The 18,003-nt window shown below is 40.6% G+C and overlaps 1 protein-coding gene across 16 annotated transcripts in view; it reads right to left on the reverse strand.

The window, feature by feature from the left end:
* Positions 1 to 18,003, reverse strand: part of mycbp2 (MYC binding protein 2) — a 291,326-nt gene that overhangs the window by 68,773 nt on the left and 204,550 nt on the right. For 14 of the 16 annotated variants that reach the window (XM_069890301.1, XM_069890291.1, XM_069890299.1 and 11 more), the window contains 5 exons: positions 16,394 to 16,561; positions 16,125 to 16,282; positions 8,612 to 8,835; positions 8,273 to 8,422; positions 5,007 to 5,167 (listed from right to left, as the gene is read on the reverse strand). In XM_069890301.1, coding sequence (XP_069746402.1) covers positions 5,007 to 5,167; positions 8,273 to 8,422; positions 8,612 to 8,835; positions 16,125 to 16,282; positions 16,394 to 16,561 — 861 coding nt within the window. The remainder of the gene's footprint in view (positions 1 to 5,006; positions 5,168 to 8,272; positions 8,423 to 8,611; positions 8,836 to 16,124; positions 16,283 to 16,393; positions 16,562 to 18,003) is intronic. The other 2 variants (XM_069890295.1, XM_069890293.1) reach the window with 1 other exon arrangement.

Raw genomic sequence — 18,003 nt, forward strand, 5'->3', positions numbered from 1 at the left:
ATATCCAGCTGTCTCCTTTGACAGCTATCTACAACTCCAGTAATTAAAAAAAAAATTAAGTTTAGACAAACAGCACAGCAACAGGCCATTTCAGTCAATGTCACCTAATTAACCCCCAATACGTTTCAAACAGTGGGAGGAAACTGGAGCCCCCGGGGAAAACCCACGCATACACGGGGAAAACGTACAAACTCCTTACAGACAGCACAAGATTTGAACCCCTGGCCCGATCGCTGGCGCTGTAACAGCGTTGCCAACCGAGCCACCCAACTTTATATCAACTGCAAACTAACATACTTACCATCTACATTTTCATCCAAGTTATTTCCATTTAGCACAAACAAGGAAGGTCCCAGCACTAATCCTACACTAAACCTGCAGCTGGAGTAACACGTATCCACCACTACTCTCTTCTATGGGCAAGCCAATTCTGAATTTAAATGATCAGTTCCATAGCCTGAGAGCAATTTGTTCCCCACACCCAGTAAAAATAATTGAAATTTGTGCTTGGCCCGAAATGTTGGTTATGTATCTTTATCTTTGCAACATAAAGTACACTGTTTGACCTGCTGAGTTTCTCCAACATTGCGTTTGTACATTTATAGCTTATCTGTTGAAATAGAACATTCAAGTGGGTAAGTTAATACCCATTGAAATTTTAAATTTCATCTGGGAACTTCAACAGAAATCCTGCAGCAAAACAAATTTCAGGATTTAAAAGATAATCAGATTGTGGTTTTATTAAATAAAAGCACAAACCGACATTCTGAAAGGCATGGATTAAACAAGGACATTAGCATGGGCTTAAGAAACTCATGTCCAACTAACAATTTACTATTTTATGAAAACAACAAGTTTTACGAAATACCCCCCCCCCCCCCCCCCGCATAACACTAATATGTAATGGAAATTCACTCTATGATATTCACAAAATGTAAGATATAGAATAATGTTTTGCTTTTATGGAATTTATGTGAGAATAAAAAAATAAACACAAAATATGAAAGAAACAAGAATTTTTGTCAAGAGTTCATGTTATGAAAAATTGTGATATTGTTGATATACTAAGATCACAACCTCTCTGTAACATGGGGGTTCACTGGCATAATCTACTGTCTTTGAGGTTGAACTGCCACATCACTGTCTCACTTCCACTCATGGGACCACCACAAGGTCCTTAGGAGACTAATACCCAGAAAAAGTACAATTGCAAGGTGAGATTGTAGCTGCAAGCGTTGCTCGAGCACAATTTCATGCATTACATTTTTTCTTAGATGATTCTAGCCAGGTCCAATACCAATGCCTACAAGCCTAAAAGAGAAACTTAAATTTGCTGACACCCCAAGATACTTTAAGGTATGTGTCTTCAAATAAGGTATGTGTCTCCATCCACACCAGTTCTAAAGCAGGGTAAGAGAGGATAGTTACTGAAACACAAAAGTCTGCAGATGCTGTGATTGTAGTAAAAACACATAAATGCTGGAGGAACTCAGCCAGCCTCACAATGCCCATAGGAGGTAGATATATTTCCGACATTTCAGGCCTGAGCCTTTCTTCAAGGAATAAGCAAAGAACATGAAGGATCTGGTAGTGCATGAGACCATTGATAGACAAGGGAATGGGACAGGGAAATGAAAAGGGCGGCCACTGGGAGATTCACACTATTGTGGCAGACAAAGTGTTCAACAAAGTGATCTCCAGTCTGTGCCTAGTCTCTCCAATGTAGAGGAGACCACAACAGGAGCACCAGATGCAGTACAGGACACCTGCAGCTTCACATGTGAAATGTTGCTTCACTTGGAAGGACTGTTTGGGGTCCTGAATGGTGGTGAGGGAGGGGGTGTGGTGTAAGTCACAGGGGTGGGTACCAAGGGGACAATTGGTGGTGAGGGAGGAGTAGACAAGGGAGTCACGGAGGAAGTGGTTCCTGCGGAAGGCGGAGAGGACAGGAGAATATGAGTCTAGTGTTGTGATCATGTTGTAAGTGGTGGAAATGGCAGAGGATAATGTGTTGGATGCGAAGGCTGGTTGGGTGATAAGTGAGGACAAGGGGAATTCTGTTTCTATTGCATCTGGTGGCAGAAAGGGCCAGGGCAAATGAGCAGAAAGTGGACGAGTTGGGGGATAAGGGCTGAGTTCCTTGCAGGGGACTGGGTGTAAAGAAGTGTAATCAAGTTAGTTATGGGAGTTTGCGGTTTGTCAAAAATATAACCAAATAATTATTACAGCACAGAAACAGGTCCTTCTAATCCATGCCCAACACCTTCTCCCATCTAGTCCCATTAACCCACACCCAGTTCATAACCTTCCACACCTCTCTTGTCCATATACTTATCCAACTTTTCCTTAAATATTAAAATCAACCCCTTCAATCTCATCCATGTTCTCTTGTTTGAATTTCCCCCACTCTCAATGGAAGAAGCTTGCCCACATTTACTCTATCTGTCCCCTTGATAATTTTAAATACCTCTATCAAATCACCCCTCAATCTTCTATGCTCCAGGGAATAAAGTCCCAGCCTGCTCAACCTTTCCCTGTAACTCAAACCCTGAAGCCAAGGCAACGTTCTTGTAAATCTCCTCTGCACTCCCTCTATTCTGTTTATATCCTTCCTATTATTCAGTGACCAAAACTGCACCTAATACTCCAAATTTGGCCTCACCAATGCCTTATACAACTTCAACACGACATCCCAACTCTTGTACTCAATACTTTTGATTTATGAACGCCAACATGCCAAAAGCTTTCTTCACCACCCTATCTACACGTGACTCCACTTTCAGGGAATTAGGTACCAGAATTCCTAGATCCCTTTGTTCTACTGCACTCCTCAATTTTCGACCATTTAACATGTATGACCTTTGCTGATTAGTCCCACCAAAATGTAGCACCTCACACTTCTCAGTATTAAACTCCACCTGCCATTTTTAGCCCACTCTTCTAACTGTCCTATATCCCATTACAAGCTATGATAACCTTCTTCATTGTCCACAACATTACCTATCTTCATATTATCTGCATACTTACTAATCCAATTTATCACTGTATCATTTAGATCATTAATATATATGACAAGAATTAATGTATCCAGTACCGATCCCTGAGGCACTCCACTAGTCATCCATCTCCAATTTGACAAACAATTTTCCACCACTACTCTCTGGCATCTCCCATCCAAACATTAGTGAATCCATTTCACTACTTCAGCATTAATACCTAATACTTGAACATTCCTAACTAACCTCTTATGCAGAACCTTGTCAAAGCCTTACTAAAGTCCACATAGGCAACATCCACAGCCTTCCCATTGCCAACCTTCTTAGTAACCACCTCGAAAAAGTTTATAAGGTTTGTTAAACGTGATCTACTACGTTCAAAATTCTCAATCTCCCTTGAAAACCAAGGCTCCCTATATTTTCTAACCTTTCCTTTAACCCTCATGAACAGACCGACTCTACTCTCAGTTTCCTCTTCGAATATCCTCGATTTATCTGTTACATTCTTCCCAGAAAACCAAATATCCCAATCCTTTTGCATCTCCTTGCAATTTGCCTTGTTCCAATCAAGAATCTCAGCCTGAAGCCCAGCCCTATCCTTCTCCATAATTAACCAAAAACTAATAGTATTATGATCACTAGACCCAAAGTGTTCCCCAATGCAAACCTCTGTCACCTGACCTATCTCATTCCTTAATAGGAGATCCAATACTGACCCCTCTCTAGTCGGTTCTTCTATGTATTGAAATGTCTGTGGGATGCTTGTCTCTCAAAATGGAGTCAGAGAGATCTAGAAAGGGGAGAGTTTTGCAGGAGATGGGCGAAGTGAATTTGACTTTGGAGTGAAAGTTAGCAACAAAGTGAATGAAGTTGATGAGCCCAGCATGAGGTAGCACCGATAGAGATAAAATGCAGATAAAGCAATTACAGGACTTAACAGGAGCATAAGAATCTTGCAGTATCCCAAGACAACTTTTCAAACCAAACTAAAATTATTTACAACTTGCTGCTGATAAAAATTCATGAGAAATTAAAATATTTTACAATTAGATAGGAAAATATTGTCCAGGTAAGTGAATTTCAAAATTGGTCATCATGCTCTTGGAGGCATCACTGAAATTTTATATGTACGCAATATCACTAGCTCTCCACTCAGCTCTGGATCACCTTGAAAACATAAATACAGCTCAGTCTTCATTCTTCCCTCAGTGCTTGTCAAGAAGCTACAAACTCTGAGCCTCTGCACCCCCCTGACTTCCTCATCGGAAGACCACAGTCAGTACAAATTGGAAACAATGTTTCCTTCTCGCTGATTATCAACACAGGCACACCCCATTATACACCCACAACGGTGTGGCCAGGCACAATTCCAATGCTATCTATAAATTTGCCGATGACACCACAGTTGTCGGCAGAATCACAAACAGCAATGCAGAAGCGTACAGGAGGGAGATAGATCAGCTTGATGAATGTGTCACAACAACAACCTTGCATTTAACGTTGGAAAAACAAAGGAGATGATTGTGGACTTCAGGAACATAACCCAATCCTCATTGAGGGCTCAGCAATGGAGAGGGTCAAGAACTTCAAATTCCTGGGTGTTGTCAAAATCTCCAAGGATCTGTCCTGGAGCCTCCATGTTGATGTAATCACAAAGAAGGCTCGCCAGCGGCTATACTTTGTGAGGTGTTTCAGGAGATTTGGTTGGTCACCGAAAACTCTCGAAAATATCTACAGATATCTACCACCATCAGGAAAAAGGTACAGGAGCCTAATGACAAGCCCTCAGCGGCACAAGGACAGCTTCTCCCCTGCTGCCATCAAATTCCTGAATAATCAATGAACCAAAGACTTTGACTTTTCGTGCACTTTTTTAAAAATTTATTGTTATTAGGTGGTTTATATGAATGTTTCCACTATGATGTTGCAGCTGCAAACACTGAATTTCATGACTTGTTAATGACAATAAATCCTGATTCTGATCTATTCAACAGAAGAGTAATAACCTACCGTAAAGCCATCTGTTGCAGTGAACTGCCACTGGGGAGTGACATCATCAAGTCTGAAATAGTTTGCAGGAGACGGTGGAAAGTTTGAGGTAAAGGGTGAGCTGCTTCCCCAGCGATCACAATATCAGACAATGGATGCTCACACACTCCAATATCTTTCTCCTAATAGATATTAAGAATAAAGGCAATTAGTAGAATCATCAAGAAAACTGTTTCAGATCAAGAAATGTTGATACTTTGATGGTCGGTTTTGTATTGTTATCTTTGCTGCATGAAGTACACTGTTTGATCTGCTGAGTTTCTTTGGCATTGTGTTTTTACTTCAGATTATCAACATCATTGCTCATTTTCAGATCATCTTCTTGGGAGGACATAACTAGGGCAAAGATACTCCGTATCCATCATTACGGTACAAGTGGTACCACAAGATCAGATGTGGAGTTGACCTTTGGAAGGTGCCATTTAATCCTGACCAATGCAAGACCAGAAAGACCTGAGAGTTCAAACTGATTGATGGCCGCGAGCCTTGCCTACCTCAGGCTTCTAAGGAAACCCTTTCTATCCACATATCTGTCTAAATATCCTTTGAACACCACAACCATACGAGAGGAGTCATGTGATGGAGTAGTGGCCAGGAGGGTAAAACCAGCCCTCTCCAGAAAAAAATAAAAAAAGTCAAGAAAAGACAAAGTTCAACACTTAAATCGGTACGGACTAGAAGGGCCGATATGGCCTGCTTCCATACTGTAATTGTTATATGGATATATGGATATGGATTGTTTCTTGAAAGTGGCAACACTGATAGAGCTCTGAAGATGGCATGTGGCACTCTTGTGTTTATGTGCCACATGCAAAATTGTGCTTCAACTTTACAAAACACTGGTTAGGTCAGGATTGTGTGGACAGTTTGGGTCACCACACTAAAGGAAAAACGCAATTGTGGCAGAAAGGGCGCAGAGCAGATTCACCAAGATGCTGTGCACTTTGGAAGACTTTAATTACAAGGAGAAATTGGTTTGCCTGAGATTGTTTTCCTTGCAGCAAGAGCCGGAGTGATGACATGGCATGTAAAATTATAAAGGTAGATAGAATTATTTTCCCATGTTGGGAAACAAGAGAGCATAGGTTCAAAGTGAGAGGGAAGAGTTTTAAAGAGGATCAGAAGTGGCAGAGTTGTTTAAATTAGCACTTGAAAAGGCAAGGCATGGAGCAATATGGGCCTTATGTGAGCAGAGGATTCGTTAACATGGAATTAGTGGGGCTGTACATCTCTAACTGTTGAAGTTATTGATCCATTTATAATAAACTTATGAATGAATGACATGCTATTGGGTGAACTGGTAGCAGAAACAAAGCAAAATGTACTGTGTGTTTACAGAAGAACTAAAAAAAACCACACATTTATAACCTACAAAAACCACAAAGCACATGATCAATGAAGGACCTCCTACTTTGTGCAAGCTACTTATTTGGCTTCCATTCTATCAGTACCTAGACAGTATAATTTTTTCCAAGTATCACATGCTCCAGTTTTCATTTGTGGCCAGAAACTTCTTTGAAGAGATACCAAGTCAAGGAGTTTTAATTATATGGCTGAATCCTAATACACTTCAAATTGGGGCTCATTTTTGTTTGCTTCTGCTCAAAGTCAGCTTTACCCCAGATGCATCAACATCTGAAAGCCAAGCCAATGGTCTGGATAACTGTGATTACCAGCAAATCTCTATCAGTACTGGAACACCACAGGACTGTGTTCTTAGCTCCCTGCTCTATTCACTTTAGACCAATGACTGTGTGGCTCAGTACAACAACACCACCTACAAATTTGCCGAAGACATACCAAGGTAGTGGATTGTACCATACAAGAGGGATAATGAAAACAAAGCTGAATGGTGCACCAACGACGACCTTGCACTCAATGTCACCAAAAGTAAGGAGCTGATTGTTGACTTCAGGAAGGGAAAGCCAGAGGTGTACAATCCAGTGATCATTGGGGGATCAGAAGTGGAAAAGGTGAGCAAATTTAAGTTCTTGGGAGTCACTATCTTGGAGGATCTTTTCTGGACCCAGCACCCCAATGGCATCATAAAGAAAGCACGTCAGCATCTCTACTTCCTCAGGAGTTTGCGGAGGTTTGGTATGACACCAGAAACACTGGTGAATTTTTTTTACATAAGTGTGGTTAAAAGTGTGCTGAATGGCTGCATCACCAATGGGGGACACCAATACCCCTGAGCATAATGCCATGCAAAAGGTAGTGGACACTGCCTAGGATATCACAGGTAAAACCCTCCCCACCATCGAGAATACCGACAGGGAACGCTGCCGTCAGAGAGCAGCAGCAGCAATCATCAAAGACCCTCACTACCCAGCACACGCTGTGTCCTTGCTGCTGCCATCAGGAAAGAGGTATAGGTGCCACAAGACTCACACCACCAGGTTCAGGAGTAGCTCCACCATCAGGCTCCTCAACAACAAACTCCATCAGCGACTCATATAAGGACGCTTACTTGTGCACTTCATTGATTTTTTTAAAATTCTCTCTGTATTGCAGTTTATTTACATTCATTATCTGTTCACAGTTCTTTATTTGTTTACATGTATACACTGTGTACAGTTGTTTTTGCACAGCCAATTAGTGGTGATTCTGCTTCGACCGCAGGAAAAAGAATCTCAGGGTTGTTTGTGATGTCATGTATATACTCTGACAATCAATCTGAAATCAACAATAGTCTGTTTGCATTGACTTGAAGAAAGCAGACTTCGAATATCTGTTGATGGCTATCAGTTCAAAGTAACCTTGAGCATGTGGAAAAATATAATTAAAATGGTTAACCAGCCAATTGTCAAAGAATCCTCATATTCAGCTAAAATAAAGCATGACTTTTTTTTAATAAAAAACAGCCAACATGGAGTAAAAATAATTACAATATACAGAAAATTATGAGGAAAAAATGAAATATTACACATGTAAATTGCCATCCACATCAAAGGGACTTTGTTTCAGAGCCAGAGTTTGTTCACCAAACCCGTAAAAATTCAACTTGCTGTATCTGAATATAAAACAAATTGAGGAATTGCTTGAGGTCAGTGAGCACCTATGGAGGAAAATAGACATGACACCTCAGAATACCACCTCAGAACAGAAAAAGGAGAGGCAGTGGAGAGGGAGAGGGGTCAGTGGGCAATAAGGTTAACCAAGGAAGAGGGAAGATGATGGACAGATGGAGCCAGGTGGGGTGAAAGCAGAAGCAGTGTTTAACTAACCTGTTCTCCATTCTCTTTGTTCACTTTGTTATCATCAACTTCTTCATCTTCTGATTCCAAGGGAGCTGGAGTCAGAGATGCCACAAAATACCACAGAATGTCATGGAGGGCAGTTGTCTGAATTACACTGCACAACAGCCAATTGAAGGCCTGTTAAAATTGAAAAACAAGCACAAAATTAAGGCTTTTTTTTTTAGCTGAAATTTCAAAGTGATAATTAAATAAAAACGATGCATATATTGATCCTGTATTGAATATTAGAATTACCTGATCATTAGAATGATCTGATGAGAACATCAATGCAGAAATTGAATGAAAATAAGTACCAATTATACTGACCTCCAGTGCATACACTCTGCAAGCAGATTTCCTAAGGGCATGTCTCATTGCCATTTCCAACCCTTCTAAATCATGGTGCTGGATGACAAATGCTAGAACAGGCCACTGGAAATTTCTCTCTCCCTTGGACAGAGAACTATGAGCCGAGATAAGCCGAGAAAGCTCAGGAGATGGATGTCGAAGAAGAGATGAACCCACTTCTACTCGAGAAGAAAATTTAGTAACTAAAACATTTAAACATAAATAAAACACAATGACATTTTTCAATTCTAATTACTTTAACCGATGTTGTGATTAGCACAACATTACAATGGCGCTAGCAACCCGGGTTCGAATCTGGCGCTGTCTGTAAGGAGTTTGTATGTTCTCCCTTTGTCTGGGTGTATTATCCCCAGGTTCTCTGGTTTCCTCCCACTGTTCAAAGTGTAGAGGGGTTTTACTTTGATTGGCGTATTTGGATAGCAAGGGCTTGTAGATTTGAAGGGCCTGTTACCGTGCTATACATCTAATTAAAAAATTTTTTTTTTTGGTCTATCTAAACTTCCAACAACTTGCTACAATCAGTCCAAACACCAATATGTTGAGAAGTGTGGCCTATCACTGTGTGATGAACCAAATTCTGATTGTAAAACCTGAGTTTTAACCATGTAACTAACTCAAACTTCCCACAGAAACACCAATTCACCCATTTTGCTTCCAAGACTTCATCTTCTTCAAATAACCCCCCTATTTGGCCTCTACTTAAGCCCAAGCATGTGTCGTGCATCTAATTTCATTCAATATTCCACAAGCAAGCCAGGCTCGAGGGACATAAAACCTGTCATTTCCAACATCTTGAACCAGCTTTTATTTGCCTAGTTAATCTACACCATCCTGTGCTGCCGTGGCTTTCTGTAGAACTTTCCTTTTGATGCTTTTCCTTGATTTATTATTTCTTATCTTTCCATTTCTGAAAATAATACATGAATTTGAATGACTCCTATCTCTCCACAGACAGCTCCAGATCCTTCATAAGTCTGCAAGCCCAAGCATACCTTTTAGAAAAAATCAGAACGAAATGTTCCAATTAACCAGCTTTCTTTTAAGAATTTTTTCACACTTATTTGGATTTTCTTTTGCTGTGAAAAGATATGCACTGATCTCGCGCTATCTGTAAGGAGTTGGTACATTCTCCCCATATCTGCTTGGGTTTTCCCCAGGCGCTTCAGTTTCCTCGCACTAATTGAAATTGGGTGGCACGGGCTTGTGGGCCAAAATGTTATCATGCTGTATGTCTAAATTTAAATGATAACATTTTTAAAAATATTCAAAATGAGATACAAATGTAGCGCATTCAGAATCTCCTAGCCTTTCCTGAATATGAGAAAAATATTTTTTATGTAGGTGTAAATTGATTAAAATAAGAGTAAAGAAACAGCAATTAAATTATACCAAATTATGGACAAATCAGTCCAAAAGGATATGATTTAGTTGCCATTTCAGAAATGAGTTTGCAGGGTGGAGAAAATTGGAAATTAAATATCCAAGGAATTGATTAATGCAGAAGAATGGGTGGGATAGTGCTCTTAGTTAAGGATGAGATCATGGCAAAAGTGAATTATATAAGAAGCAAAATGTTGAATCCATTTAGGTAGAGATTGGGAACAGTAAAAAAAAATCACTGGTGGCAGTTGTCAATAGCCACCCAATAATAACATTACAGTGGCAGAGGCTATAAACCAAGAACTAGCAGAGACATGCAAGAATGGAACATCAGTTATTCAGGTTGGTTGAGGCAACCTTAAATGAGGACTTCATAGAATTAATTCAAGATAGCTTTATGAACATGCCATCTTGGATCTGACCCTGAGCAATAAGACAGGTAAAATTAGTGATCCTCTTGGAAAAAGTAGCGGTCCTCTTGGAAAAAGTAATCTGCCCCAAGCAATAAGGCAGGTAAAATTAGTGATCCTCTTGGAAAAAGTATGACTGAGTTTCTCATGCAAAGGAAAGGTGAAATAGTTCAGTCTAAAACAAGTATAATATGCCTGAACAAGGGTATGAGGGAAGCGTTGGCCAGAGTAGACTGGGAATGCAGGCTATATGGAGGGACAGTTGAGGAACAGTGGAGGACTTTCAAAGAGACTTTTCACGGTGCTCAACAAAAATATATTCCACTTAAAAGCATGGACAGTCAGGGTGGGGAAATCCAGCCTTGGATCACTAAGGAGATAAAGGAAGGCATCAAACTAAAAGCTCATGCGTACAAAGTTACCAAAAGCAGTGGGAAATGAGAAGATTAGAAAATTTTAAAAAGCAACAAAGAACCACAAAGTGAGCAAGAAAGAAAGGCTAGATAGATTATGAAAAAAAGATTTGCACAACATATAAAAATGAATAATGAAAATTTTTATCATTATATAAAGTCGAAAAGAATGGCTAAAGTGAAGGTTGGTCCCTTGGAAGATGAGAAGGGGGAATTGATATTGGGTAATGAAAACATGACTGAGGCTATGAATGACTATTATATGTTTGTATTCCTAGCCAAAGGCAGAGGTTATGGATGTGATGGGAGGTGAGGACCTGTCACTAAAGAGGTCATACTGAACAAATTGTGGGTCTATAGATAGATAGAAAAGTCCTCTGGTCCTGATGGAATACACCCTAGGGCATTGAAATAAATGGGGGAAGCTTTGGTGATTATTTACCAAAATTATTTGGACTCTGGGCATGTCCTGGCATGCCACTTTTCAATAAAGGATGCAGGCAAAAGACAGGGAACTACAGACCAGTTATTTTAACATCTGCAGTTGGGAAAATGCTCGAGGAAATAGCGATCCATCAGCCAGACGCATCATGGATTCAACAAAGGCAGGTCCTGTTTGACAAACATTGGAGTTCTAAAGGGATATAATGATCGCAGTAGATGGGGGGAACAGATGGGTGTTGTTTACCAGGATTTCCAGAGGCGTTCAATAAAGTGCTGCATAAAAGACCTTCATAAGGTAGAGTTAGGGGTAATGTATTAGCATGGATAGAGGATTGGTTAACCAATAGAAAGCAGAGAGTTTGGATACAGGGGTGTTTTTCTGGTTGGCAATCAGTGGTGAATGGTGTGCCACAGGTGTCAGTGCTGGGTCAGCAACTGTTCGCAATATGCATGAATGATCTGAATGCGGGGACAGAGTGCAGTGTATCTAAGTTTGCTGATGATACTAAATTGAGTGGAAAAGCAAATTGTGCAAAGGACACAGAGAGATATAGATAGGTGAAGTGAGTGGCAAGGATCTGGCAGATGGAGGACAATGTTGGTAAAGGCAAGGTCATCCACTTTGGAACAAAAAATGGAAGATCAGATTATTATTTAAAAAGCACATGATTGCAGCGTGCTGCCATGGAGAAGGACTTGGGAGGGCTTGCGCATGAATTACAAAAGGTTGGTTGGCAGATGTTGGAGAACCAATTGGATCTAGTGATCATAATTCTGTTAGTTTTAGGGTAGTTTTAGGGAAGAGCAAGGAGAGGCCTAAAGTTGAGGTTGTGGATTGGAAAAGAGCAAATTTCGAAGGGATTTGGGGAGTATTGAGTGGGACAGGATATTTTCAGATAAGGATGTTAATGAAAAATGGAGGATATTCAAAAAAGAAATTTTGAGGGTACAGAGTAGTTATGTCCCAGTGTGGATCAAAGGAAGGGCTGGAAGTCATAGGGAGGCTTGGTTTTTGAGGAATATTGGAAAATTGGTTAGGAGAAAAAGGGAGGTGTTCAAGAGGTATAAAGAGCAGGGAGCTGAGAAGTTGAAGGAGGACTACAAGGAGTGTAGAAGGAATCTTAAAAAAGAAATTAGAAAGGCCAAAAAAAGGCATGAAGAGGCTTTGGCTGACAGAGTAAAAATAAATCCAAAGGGTTTCTATAAGTACATTAAAAGTAAAAGATTAGTGAAAGATAAAATTGGACCCCTTGTAGATAGCAAGGGTAGGCTGAGTAAGAAGTCTGAGGAAATGGGGGAAATTTTGAATGATTTCTTTGCCTCGGTATTCACTAGGGAAAAAAAATGTTGAACCAGTTGAAGTAAAGAAAAATAGTGGGGAGGTCATGAAGCATATAAGGATAACCGAGGAGGTAGTGTTGGCTGTGTTAAAAAAGATAAAGGTGGATAAATCTCCCGGACCGGACAAAATATTCCCTAGGACACTCAGGGAGGCAAGTGGACAGTTAGTGGGGCCATTAACAGAGATATTTAGGATGTCACTGGCCACGGGGGTGGTGCCAAAGGATTGGAGGGTGGCGCATGTGGTTCCTCTGTTTAAGAAAGGGTCCAACTGCAAACCTGGGAATTATAGGCCTGTAAGTCTGACGTCTGTGGTGGGCAAGTTGATGGAAAGTGTTCTGAGGGATGCTATTTACAAATTTTTGGAGGTACAGGGATTGATAGGGAGTAATCAGCATGGTTTTGTCAGGGGTAGATCATGCTTGACAAACCTGATTGAGTTCTTCGAGGGGGTTACAAAAAAGGTTCAGGAAGGGAAAGCTGTGGATGTTGTCTATTTGGACTTTAGTAAAGCTTTTGACAAAGTTCCCCACAGGAGGTTAGGAAAAAAGGTGGAGGCATTAGGTATAAATAAAGAGGTAGTGAAATGGATTCAGCAGTGGTTGGATGGGAGGTGTCAGAGAGTAGTGGTAGAAAATTGTTTGTCCAATTGGAGGCCGGTGACTAGTGGAGTTCCTCAGGGTTCGGTCCTGGGTCCACTATTATTTGTTAGATATATTAACGATCTGGATGTAGGGGTGGAGAATTGGATAAGCAAGTTTGCGGATGACACAAAGATTGGTGATGTTGCGGACAGTGAGGTAGATTACCGTAGATTAAAAGGTGATTTAGGAAGGCTGGAGGTGTGGGCTGAGAAATGGCTGATGGAATTTAATACAGATAAATGTGAGATGCTACATTTTGGAAAGGCAAATTTAAATAGGTCATATACATTGAATGGTAGACAATTGAGGAGTGCAGAGCAACAAAGGGATTTAGGAGTTATGTTAAATAGTACCCTCAAGGCTGATACTCAGGTAGATGGTGTGGTGAAGAAGGCATTTGGAATGTTGGCCTTCATAAATCGGAGTATTGAATTCAAGAGTAGGGAGGTTATGATGAAATTGTACAAGGCATTGGTGAGGCCAAATTTGGAGTACTGTGTACAGTTTTGGTCACCAAATTATAGGAAAGATATAAACAAAATAGAGAGAGTGCAGAGAAGGTTCACGAGAATGTTGACAGAATTTCAGGGTCTGAGTTACAGGGAAAGGTTGTGTAGCTGGGGCTTTTTTCTCTGGAGCGTAGAAGATTGAGAGGGGACTTGATAGAGGTGTTTAAGATTTTAAAAGGGACAGACAGAGTAAATGCGGATAGGCTTTTTCAATTAAGAAAGGGGGAGATTCAAACTAGAGGACATGGTTTAAGATTGAAGGGGGAAAATTATAAGGGGAACATGAGGGGAAATTTCTTTACGCAGAGGGTGGTGGGGATGTGGAATGAGCTTCCGGCAGACGTGGTCGAGGCGGGATCATTGGTTACATTTAAGGAAAGACTGGATCGTTACATGGATAGGAGGGGACTAGAGGGGTATGGACTGGGTACTGGTCAGTGGGACTAGGAGGGTGGGGATTTGCTACGGCATGGTCTAGTAGGGCCGAACTGGCCTGTTCTGTGCTGTAAGTGGTTATATGGTTTAGATGCAGCAGGCTGTCAAGAAGGCAAATGGAACGTTAGCTTTCATTGCTAGATGGATTGCTGCAAATGAACAGGGAACAGGTGAGACCACATCTGGAGAACTGCGCACAATTCTGGTCTCTTTACTTGAGGAAGGATGTTCTGGCTTTGGAGGCAGTGAAGAGGAGGTTCACCAGGTTGATTCCAGAGATGAGGTATTAGCCTTTGAGTCGTCTGGGACTGTAATCGCTGGAATTCAGAAGAATGATGGGCATCTTCTTTCTTCTTTAGCTTGGCTTCATGGACGAAGATTAATGGAGGGGTAATGTCCACGTCAGCTGCAGGCTCGTTTGTGGCTGACAAGTCCGATGCGGGACAGGCAGACACGGTTGCAGCGGTTGCAAGAGAAAATTGGTTGGTTGGGGTTGGGTGTTGGGTTTTTCCTCCTTTGTCTTTTGTCAGTGAGGTGGGCTCTGCGGTCTTCTTCAAAGGAGGTTCCTGCCCGCCGAACTGTGAGGCGCCAAGATGCGCGGTTTGAGGCGATATTAGCCCACTGGCGGTGGTCAATGTGGCAGGCACCAAGAGATTTCTTTAGGCAGTCCTTGTACTTCTTCTTTGGTGCACCTGCCTCAGTGGCCAGTGGAGAGCTTGCCATATAACACGATCTTGGGAAGGCGATGGTCCTCCATTCTGGAGACGTGACCCACCCAGCGCAGCTGGATCTTCAGCAGCGTGGACTCGATGCTGTCGGCCTCTGCCATCTCGAGTACTTCGATGTTGGTGATGAAGTCGCTGCGATGAATGTTGAGGATGGAGCGGAGACAACGCTGGTGGAAGCGTTCTAGCAGCCATAGGTGATGCCGGTAGAGGACCCATGATTCGGAGCCGAACCGGAGTGTGGGTATGACAACGGTTCTGTATACGCTAATCTTTGTGAGGTTTTTCAATTGGTATGTAAAATTACCAAAGGCATAGACAAGATTGAGGAGAGAAGTTGTTTCAATTGGTAGCAGAGACCAAAACTAGGGATCATAGCCTTAATATGCATGGCAGTAAATTTCAGACAGAGATGAGGAGGAACTGCTTTTCCCAAAGGGTAGTGAATCTATGAATTTTTCTTGCCCATTGAAGCAGTGGATGCTACCTCAGGCAATATATTTAAAGAAGGTTAGATAGATTTAAGGGATATGGGGAAAGGCAGCTAGGTGGAGATGAGCCCATCATCAGATCAGCCATGATCTTATTGAATGTTCAATGAGCCATATGGCCTAGTCCTGCTCCTATTTCTTATGTTCTAAATTTTACATTTTGGTGCCTGAAGACTGGAAAGAATAAATAGGGAGAAACAAGAATGTGAGGTATTCAGTCTCAATTTAAATTCAGGGACAAATATGAGAAAACATGTGGGTCTTCAATATGAAGGAAAATTGCCAATGGAACTGGTTGTATCCACAAGAGATCAGCGAAATAAAACATCTTTAACAATTAAAATAAGACTTAACATTTTCTCACTAAAAGGGTTGTATGACCATAATTAATAACAGTCACAATGTTCAAAGTATACGTAAACTAAACTGAGCACGTCAGATAATAGACAGCGACTCCCCTGTGCCTTGCAATATAATAATACATATAAATAACATCAAGTTTCCCATTATTTTGACAAAGTTTAAGGCAATGTATATTCTTTAGGTTGGGCTTTTTGTTCACCACAAAGATGCTATTTCCCATTTTATAACTGCACATAATTTTAATACATCTTTGAGACAAAAGAAACCTTTAAATTATTTATGCATTATGAGAATTGTAGGTTCAGAATTGTCTGACCTGCATCACCACTGTTAACTCTGCGCCTGGGAATTGCTTTCACGCGAGCAGGTGATGTTGAGTGTTGTTTGTCATACTCTGATGCAACAACTGAGTATGATCGTTGAAACACACTACGTTTTGTTGTATCATTTTCCATGATAGGACTTGTTTCAAGACTATAAAGAGGCAGACACAATGCACCAGTGAAAAAAGAACAAATAAAAAGGGCACTGAGGTTCATGAGACTCAATCAAATGTTCTGAATAAACAATTTTGCTTGAACATACCTGGGAGGCATTGATTTCAGATTAGTTTCTGGCTCATCAAATACATGAGGGCAAGCATCAGGTGTGACAGAAATGTAGGGTGCTGGTACAGAGGTGGAACGTAGATACCTCATTTCATCTTGGAATAGGTGATCGTCATGGAAGCCAGCAAAGTTTTCTGAATGTTGTCTATTTGGCAAAGTTTTACAATTGTGAATCAAATTTGAATTGCAGCAGCAAATAAAAGGTGTTTTATAAATTAATACCTGCTCAGAAAGTAAAAAATGGAAAACAAAATTTTATCTTAAAATTAATTTTGAGGATCAATATTATTCAGTGAATGAAATTCAGTCTGAATCAGGTTCATAAATCAGAACTGTCTTTTCCATTTGTAATAATGCAATGGCCAAATGGCATTCTGGTGTGGTACACCATATCAGAACAGCAAGGAGTTGGACTTTTGGTAATATCTGGAATCTCAGAGCTAAGGAAGGCAATTAATCATCTTTGCTCCTGGCTATTGAGTAAGGTAAGAAAATAAAATAGGGTTTCTAACATTTAATGTCTCGTGACTTCCTACAGGCATTTATGCGGAGCAATAATTTCAATTCAGCCCTGATAAACATTACAATCCATTTTTCACATTTCCACAATGACTTGTGTTCCTAATTTTGAAACAGTCGAGTGAGAAATTTTTTTTAATGCAATTCTGTACGCAGCTCCATGCTGCTTTAATAAAAGCCAATCACCCACTTAATATTGAAAACCTGCTTTTTATTTCCATCAGTCCTATTTCTCTCCCCTTCCTACACTCCCATAAACTTCCACCTCAACCCAACTAACAACCAGTTTCACTGTAAGATGTTCAAGCTGTGATAAGTTTTAAGACAATGTCTGTCATACTTTAACCAAAACAGAATGTATTCGGTTTAAATTGGAAGAACGTTATTTAGATTTGGGAGGGACACACATAATATTACTGAGTTTCAGTATTTAATGTCATTGGGCATACTGATTCCATTACCTTTGTTCCTGGTTATCTAATACCTGTACTTTTCTCAGTTATAACTAAAGAACATGACATACACGCATTGAAATGAATGTTTCTGAAAGAATTGTATCCAGAATGCTAGAATTCTCATTTTGCCAAGTTGTAATCAACGTGCAAATGAGTCAGAAAGTTCAGGTAAAGTGAAACAAATCAAAAGTTGCAAATCTCTACAACATAGTACAGGATACAGGTTGCCTATGTTTTCATTGCCTTGTTTTATTATTTTACCTTGTTGGATAAGCATATTAATGACTCAGTAAACGTACCACTGAAACTTTGTGCTGGAACAATTTTACTACCTTAAGTTGCTTGTCAAAGCCACATAAACCAATTACAGTACAACTCCGATTCTCCAAAATCCAATTCTCCAAAATCGGCCTTTATCCAAAAATTTTTCAGAGCTGAACTGACTTCACAGGTTGATAAAAAATCCACTCGACATGAAATTAGAAGGACGATCGTCCTTATTTCAGGGAACTCCCTCCCCTCTCTCTTTCCATTTCTTCTTTTTCTTCCCCTATTGACTTTTCTCTCCAACTTTCCCTCTGAAACTGTGTGCCACAGTCTCCCAGCCAGAAGA

This window comes from Narcine bancroftii, chromosome 7 (genome assembly GCF_036971445.1).
Source record: "Narcine bancroftii isolate sNarBan1 chromosome 7, sNarBan1.hap1, whole genome shotgun sequence".
NCBI lineage: Eukaryota > Metazoa > Chordata > Chondrichthyes > Torpediniformes > Narcinidae > Narcine > Narcine bancroftii.